Below are 8755 nucleotides of genomic sequence, written 5' to 3'. Positions count from 1 at the left end.
TAAGTGATAATCTGTGTAATTTTAGGTTTGACTGTCATAGTGCTGGAAAACAAAAACATTGAGTAAATATGAATGTATGTCGTTTCAGAATCTTAGAAGACCTCATAATTAATTATTCTAAAGTTAATAAAATATATTCTCACCAAAGGTTTGGAAAGTAGTTAGTGGCTCTAAATTTCTATGAGTTTTGTGGTGCTGAAATGTATTTGATACAAAAGAAAAAAAATAATTTTAAAACATGATCCAAGTAGAGTAGAGATTAGCCACAAAAGAAGCCATATTTAATGGATTTGCTCAAGATTAAGGTTAAAAAAGAAAATGAGTCAAAGACTAATTTTCTCATGTTCCTATTGTGACACTTCACTGACTCACTCATTATTTAGTTTAAGTTAACTTAAATTTTTTTGTGACTTAGATTCCTTGCTTATGAAATGGGCTAATTCAGTGTTCTTATTTAATAGTTCTAGTAGGACTTAAGAGGGAGAAAAAAACCTTTTTATTACAAATAAATAGATTATCATCTTTAAGCTGCTATCTCTAAAGAGTTGCATATTTTTTCTGCCTGAAAGTAGATGATTTGAAGGATGGGTTCAATAAATTTGAAGTATTTTTAGTCACCACTACCCATGGAAGACATTTTCTCTATATGGTCGTACAGTTCTCTACAGAATTCTAAAAAAAAGCAAGACTCATTTTGTGGTGCTTCCTTCCCCAAGAATCCAAGTGAGCAGAGGCCAGAAGTTTGGCAGTTGGCTCAAAAGTTGCCTGTACCTTTGCTAGAGTAGTGAGAAATTCATTCTGAAGAAATGAAACGTCATTTTATTCATATGGAAGTAACTAACTGGGCCTTGGAAATGTTCAGGGCTTGGTAATTAACAGGCTTGTGTAGCCTTGTGTGCTGGCCAGTGTGCTAGCAACACAGTAACAAAACGGAGGTGTGAGAACTTCGATCTTATCCAAAGTAGTTAAGATGGGGCAGTAACAGAAAGCAAGTCTTTTCTTCCCAAGAAAGAAACAGCGGTGAGCTTAGTGCCTTTTTATGTGTGTTTAAGACTGTCAGATGTTTCACGTTTAAGAATGGTTTCTCATGTTAAATATGTTAGTTCCCCATGTACCTTCTGCTTGAGGCATGGGCCAGATGGATTATGTTCCGTTTTACAATGACTGATGCAGAATTACTACACTCTTTTATTGCTAAAAATGTCTTAGTGACTCAGTACTTTAGGGCTTATGCATAGATAATGTGATAAAATAAAGGCATATGGTAGATGAAAGGGGTTGACTCTCTTTGAGGTCTGATTTTTAGATTTTTCAATTGGTAATTTTCCCACTGTTTGAAATCCTGAACCTAATCCACATTTTAAGAATCTCTGTCTTTATAGTGTCCTTTAAAAAGGCAAAATGAAAGTGATTGGAGACTTCCCTTTTTTATTTACTTGACTAAATATTAATTTTTTGCCTTCTGTTTGTAAGACAGTTTTCTGGTGGTTGGGGAGAGTTTATCATTTACTCAGAAAGGAAAACATACTGCAGGATACTGATGAATAGCAAATAAATTATATGAGTAGGGTGTTATAGATGTTAAGAGGAGCATGAGAACACTTTTAGCTGGGATAGTCAGGGCACACTGCGGACGAAGATGGCACTTTCATGAGTCTTGCAGAATGGGAAAACTGAGCAGCAGAGGAGAAAGAGACATTTCATGGGCGGAGGGTCATAGAACAGGGGGTAACATGGCATGTTCAAGAGACAATGAATAGATATATCACATAGTGTTAAGAGCACAGACTTGAGCCAGACTACCTGGATTCAGGACTGCCCTTTATTTGGTGTTTGACCTTGGGCAGGTTTTTAAACCTCTCTTTGCTTCATTCAGATAGAGTAAAAAAGTCGTAGTGATCATGCCTAAATCATAGGGCTGTTACAGGATTTGAGAATACTGCTGCACAACTTAAATATTGAGTATAATCGAGTATGATGATGATGGCAGCGATGTGGGTGAGCATAAAAGACAAGGTTTTAAAGAAGATTGGAGCGAGCTCATTGGGGGTACTGGACTGTCAAGATTGCATGTATTTTGCAGTGGGGACTTACAGGATGCTTTATAAAAAAGAAAATATGATCAGAGTAGTGTATTTGAAAAAGGAATTTAGCAGAAGAGGTTGAAGAAGAAACTGGCGGCCCGGAGGCTGCTTAGGAGACTGGTAATGGTCCAGACCAGGTGGCAGGAGACGGGTTCAGATTAGAGAGAGGGGACAGACCTTAGAAACACTTAAAATGAAACTGTTTTCAGTGTCTGGGCACTGAGTGTCAGGGACGTAGGAGGCAGAGGGCCATGCCTGGATTAAGTGGGAGAATTCAACCATAGAGGAGTTCTTAGAAAGAACTGGTAATGTGTACAAGAAGGCGAAGTATATTTTGCATGTCTTGCACTTAAAGACAAAAACAAGATTTGGCTTGGAAAGTGCGTATCTGGTGGTCCTAGAAGAATCAGGCCTGGACATAGAAATTGAAGACCCACAGAAGAGAGAGTTGTGCTGTGTGAGTGAGTGAGGTAACAAGGAAGGGCGTGTGCAAAGTGAATATTACAGGGATTTTCCTTCGCATTTCTATAAAAGAAAGTACGAGTTTAAGAGAATGAAAACGTGTTCCTAGTCCAGTTTGTTCATTTGAAACATGGGCAGTAGTAGAGCCCCCTGGCCTGTAAAGTGCCATTTCACAGCTTGAGTGCTGGGCAGAGCACCATAGGAAATGTGCTAAGTGTTTATAAATGCTTGGTTTCTGGATCTGTACTTGCAGATCATTGCAAATGTGCTTTATTGTGGCAAGGAAGAATTATCCTTTCAGTTATCCTAATTAATCGTATCCAGTTCCGACCACATCTTTAATATGTATCCTGTCAATACACACACACACACACACACATATGTACATACATACACACTCCTCGTTAATTGTAGTATGTGTGTTCTTTTCTTAAAAGTTGTTTCTTTTAAACCTTTTTGATGTGTGCGTTTTTCTCTTCCATTACATTTTAATTGCCTGTGGGTAAGGAGCTGGCCTTCTGTTGGTTTCAGTCCCTCATGATTTCTGCATTCATTCATTTCTGTATTGATTCCAGTTTATTCATTCATTCAATTTATTCATTCCAGACATTGTATTAGTTGCAAAAGTAATAAATAAGACATAGTTCCTGCCCTCAGGGAGCTTGTTATCTAGTTAGAGAAGACACAGATATGTATAGTAGAAGCAATAATAAACATTCCCAGAAAATTATAGGAACATGGAAGAGAAACATTTAATAAGGATTATGTGGTGGGGGCACTGGGGAGAGGTCATTCAGGGAGGACTTTTGTGGAGCAGTTGACTTTTGGACTGAATCTTAAACAATAAGTAATGGTTATGAGGTAAATAGGAAGAAAGATAGAGAAATGACATTGAAGACCCATTCACAAGAAAAAGTGAGGCAGTTAGTATTGCTGTAGCATAAGGTGAAAGGCAGAGACGGATAAACAATGAGACTGTGGGGCAGGCAGAGACCACTGGCAGGACCTGTCAGCAGTGCTTTGAAGTATAGACTACATCCAGTGGTCAAAGAACAAGGAGATCGTGGAAATGGTCTACATGGGGTTGAGTTCAGGCCAGATTTCACTCTTCGGTGGCACTTGAGAGGATGAATTTGTGGAAGACAAGACATTTTGATGGCTAGCCTAGGGGGGAGACATCGAAGTCCTAAACCAGGACAGTATTGTAGGAATGGAACGAGAGGGCAAAACTCAGAACTATTGTGTTATAAAATCAGCAGAGAGAAAGAAAAGGGAGGCTCTAGGAAGAGTCTTTCATAGTTACTTTATATGACTGAGTGACTGATTGCACAGTCTTCTTAGAGAATACAAGAAGAAAGAAAATATAGTAAGTTCATTTGTGTTTTTGGTATCTTCAGCACCCTGAGATTTTTTAAATGTGCCTGTGGTATATTGGAGTTAAATCTAATTATTGGTTAGTAGAGCTGTCTAGATGACTAGTCATACCTCACCATGAATATTCACTTTAACCGTATCTCCTCTTGGAAGTAAAAACAACTCTCCTTCTCCTACAGTATGCTATGCATGCATCTGTCATATCTCTTTCACTGTATTGTAATCCTTGATTTTCTTTTCTATTTATCTCTGTAGTCACAGTCTAGTGTTCACATAACCTCTCCTTAAATGTGAGTGAATAGATTATTTTTAAAAGTAATATTATTATTTATTAGAAAAAGTTTATATTTGGCTTATTCTCATTCTGAATCTCCTGTGTTTTAACTCCTAGCACCTTACACTGGAAGAATCTCAAATAGTGCAGCTTCCTCAGGAGCAGTGGGACCAGCTGCCTCCTCTGTGGGGCAGCCCCAGCCAAGTGACCAGGACACTTTAGTGCAACGAGCTGAGCACATTCCAGCAGGAAAACGAACTCCAATGTGTGCCCACTGTAACCAGGTCATCAGGTTGGTTGTTTATGAAATTTCTTGGAAGTATTTAATATCAATTTTGATTTGTTTATATTCTGAAAGATTCAAAATTTTATTAGGGAAAATATTCTTGCATATTTCTATGTAATGGTTATTATTGAAGTCCATAAGTATGAATATATATTTGTTAGAATCTATTTTAATGAAAAATAATTCTGGTCCCTTGAAATTAAAACTAAAAATACCAATTTGTCGGTTATTAATTTCTATGAGAATTAAGGAAAAATAATGATTAATATGGCCTTTCAGATAATAATAAAATTTTAAGACTAGAAGAGACCCTGGAGATCATTTATCTGAACTTCATTATTTTACAAATTATAGAAGTGAGGACTTTCATTTAGATGAAAAATAACTAGTGACATAAAATAAAGAACTTTGAGTCCTAGAGGAAAGAAGATTGGATTTTTGAATGCCTAAGCACTGCGAGATATAATTTTACAGCTCTTTAAGTGCTTTCAATTTTAGATTAGGTTATAACCTGCTTCTTTACATTATTTTTATCCAAATCTTATTTTATTGTCTCTTAAATTCCAAGTAGAAAAAAAGGCTCAGAGATTTTAAGTGAGTATACTATGCTTATACTCTGAGCATTTCATAACAAGTGCCTTTTAGAATGCTAGGAGATACAGGCATGAGTGTTGAATTCAGGACCCACCAGCAGGACTCGTTGGTTCTTTGCGAGTTGCCTTGTGGGCAGTTACAAACGATCAGTTGAAATGACTACTCAAGCTTTCTCCTCGTTTTTCATTTATCCTGTTTTGAAATTTATCTTGGAGAAGCAGTGGCTTCTCCAAAGTTGAATAATGTTAAGACTTACCTGCATTTTCTCCTGCTCTATTACATAATTGTTGCTTAGGATAATATGTCTAGTTAATACTTAAAATGGAGCCCAAGAAGCCTCAATACTTTATTTAAGAACCAAATATAAATACTCTTTTTCTTAAACTCACTTTGTAAATAATAAATGTGTCAAGAACATAGCACACAGTGCATGATTAAAAATAAAATAGCCTTTATATTTTAAAGGTAGTCCGTTCATTGTGACTTTTCAAAACTATAGGAAAACAGAAAGTAAAAATAAAAATTCAGATTCATATATAATTCCATTTCCTAAGATAGCCACACTTTTTTTTTTTCAGTTCACACTTTTAAAACACACACGAGGATGGATGTTGTTTACAGAAGTGGCACCTTAACCTAATTTTTGTAAGCTGTTATTTTCCCCTTACCTTGTGTTTGCCAGCACAGCGTCCAGCACACAGGCAGTCAGTGAGTGCTGAACCTGAGCAGCTCAAACATGGCTCTAGACCCACTCGTCGTTCAAGCTGTGATACCGATTTGGTTAGAGTCATTTTCCTAAAAGTACTAGTCTAGGGTTACTGCCTTATGGAAATGTTTAAACTGTCATAAAACTCTAGTGTGGTACTGCTTTATCCCAGTAAATAAAACCCTGTGCTTAGTTACTAACTGTATTTAGTTGTTATATTTTTTAGGTCTAATATTAATAAAATAAAAATAAATTCCGACATGTCATATTGTTTCTATAAGTTATGATATTTTGGTTTTATAGACTAGTATTTAGGGATTCTATATTCTGGGTAAAAACACCCTTTATGGAGATTGAAGTCACTGCTATATGTGTGCTGTTGTAAGCAAATAATTGGATGGGTTAACGAAATGTCAAATCATATCAGTTGCTGATTTATGTTGTCCGATTATCAAATTCTGTGACATCTTGTAATTACCACTACTAGCACATCTGAAAAACTTAGTATGGAGAAAATATGAAGATCAAAATAGAAAATACATTCCCTATTCCTACTGCCTTGGTTTCAGTTTTAATGTTAGACCAGGATGTAATTTTAATGCACAACCTTCTTGCCATGTGAAGTAAATATATATTATGTTAATAAAACGAATGGCCATCACTTATTGCTTCCTCATCTATTAAATTTTACATTGCTCTGGATTATCCCAGCACTTGTTATTGGTTAGGCATTAAAGCTTCATTTACTAGAGAAGTTAATAAGAACAGGGATTAGTTCATGTCAATATCTTATGACAGTAATTAACATAGCATATTTGCTTGGTGCTCAAATGCTAAAGCAGCTTGAATAGAATGTGGTCTGTTCAGAGACCTAGTCAAAGCATTATTCTAGTTCTTGGCCTCGGTTCAGTATCACTTACCAAAGCAAGGAGGCATTAGATCAGGTGACATTCTCTTGGACACCTGTTTTAAAAACAAGCAGCAGTTGCAGCTTGATACTTTCAATATAGAATATTGCAACCTGGCAAACTCTGAAAAGTTTAAGGTTGTTTTATAATTTATATTGTTTATTTTCCACAGTATAATTTAGTATAATACATTGCTTCCACTTTTCCATTCATGAATAGATTGACTGTTGGAGTGCTGATATAATAGGGAAACAGAAAATCAGACTGAGGTAGCCAAAACCACATTTTAGTTTCCCTGGTAGAAAGGGTTTATGAAACCTCTAGCTTATTTCTTGACTGTTACATCTAGTGGCATTAACCTATTGACCATTTGTATTACATGGGGTTAAATGGACCATTCATATTTAGCTTAGCATTTTTGTGAAAGAAGCAAGGGGTCGATGGTGCTTGAACTTCTTAGATATAGAATGTTTTTTTTTAAAAAAAAGCCACTATTGTTTTATATTTGCCTGCAGTACAGCACCAGAATGGTCACACTCAGTCAACCCATTGTTTATTCCAGAGAGAGAATTTTAACATTACCAAATTATTTCTTGCTCAGTGATTTTCCTACTTTTCTCCTGAGGAGAGCCATATCAGTTACCCCAAGGAGAGGCCAACAGTGTTTTGTCTGTCTCACCACCCATTTCAATTTCTGCGTACTCTTTTACGAGTAGATTTTGTTTCTTTTCCCTTCTGGGTAAGCTTTTCTTGAAAATAAAAGGTTTCTTGGCTTAATGTGGTAGCCCCTGAATTTAAGGAAACAACCAAATACACAGACCAAGATTTATGAGCAAGACATAGACTGAGCGTTGAGGTTTACTGTAGTGAATTGCTGTTTTCTTTGCCTAGATTCTCTTCTCCTGGATATTTGCATGGCTTACCTTCTCTTCCTTGAGGTCTTTACTCAAATAGCAGAGTATTCCTGGTCACCCTATTTAAATTCTCCCACTCCCCGCTCCCCCGCCCCCACCACACACACACAGACAGACACACACAGTCTCCCTGTCTCCCCTCCCTGCTTCATTTTTCTCCTCAGCATTTAAAATCTAACATACCATGTATTTCATTTATCTTTTTTGTCGTCTTTTTCCCCCATACTAGTATGTAAGTTCATGCAAGCAGGGTTTTTTTCTGGCTTTGTTTTTTGCTATAGTCTCTGATTCTAGAACAGTGCCTAGCACTTACCATTTCATTTAGTAAATATTCAGTCGATGAATGAACTATTTAAAAATATTTGGAAGAATGTATGATATTAGTCTTGCCAAGTTGAAATTATATCCTACTTGTCTTAATATATAGAATCAATCACATTTCTCCTGCTTTTCTGATTTTATAATAACCTCAGTATATAGACTATAACCGTCTCCAGTACACTTTTTAAAAAATTGTCATTGTTATAGCCTTTTTTAGAAGTTATTCTTTTTATTTACTATTATGTTATGGCTCATTTTACCTGTGCATTTATTCTTAAGGAGCATGTCCTTTATGTCTTTAAAATTAAAAGCTGTAGTTGGCCTTACAGCCTTTTAAATGCAATATTTTAGGTGGCTATGAATTAAAGATTAAAGAAGAATTAAAGATTAAAGAAGATCAATGAAAGAAGACCTGTATATTTTTAATGTTCCAAATACGAAAGTTTGGGCATAATCCACTGGAAATGAAGAATTAAGGGTGTCAAAAATATGTTATTTTTAAATTTTAGGAAGGATCATTAATATTTCTAATTCGAGGTATTGCAAATCTTGAAAGATAGTCACTGTGTTTCATTCTCTTTTACTCTCTTCTCTTCCCTCATGTGTCTTTGTGTATTATTTGTGACTGTGTGTTGTGCCTGTGTTTTGCGGTTTCTCCCACTAATCTTTTCTATTTCATTCTCTCCTTCTAGCTGTGTTGTTCTTAAGACTGCTCATGCTAGGCTCTTGCTTAAAATTGAGCATGACATAAAACTGGCTTATACATTTTTATTGTTTATTATATCTAGTTAAGTAGAATATCAGATTCCATATTTATTATTGAACATGTAAG

The 8755-nt window shown here is 35.9% G+C and overlaps 1 protein-coding gene across 6 annotated transcripts in view; it reads left to right on the top strand.

Moving 5' to 3' along the window:
* The window catches only part of PDLIM5 (PDZ and LIM domain 5), a 192875-nt gene that overhangs the window by 169940 nt on the left and 14180 nt on the right, over positions 1-8755 (top strand). For all 6 annotated transcript variants that reach the window (XM_011356275.2, XM_011356276.2, XM_011356274.2 and 3 more), the window contains one exon: positions 4312-4486. In XM_011356275.2, coding sequence (XP_011354577.1) covers positions 4312-4486 — 175 coding nt within the window. The remainder of the gene's footprint in view (positions 1-4311; positions 4487-8755) is intronic.

The sequence above is a fragment of the Pteropus vampyrus genome, unplaced genomic scaffold (assembly GCF_000151845.1).
Source record: "Pteropus vampyrus isolate Shadow unplaced genomic scaffold, Pvam_2.0 Scaffold25, whole genome shotgun sequence".
Classification (NCBI taxonomy): domain Eukaryota; kingdom Metazoa; phylum Chordata; class Mammalia; order Chiroptera; family Pteropodidae; genus Pteropus; species Pteropus vampyrus.
Note: the sequence above shows the minus strand (reverse complement) of the source record. Positions and strands in the feature narration are given on the sequence as shown.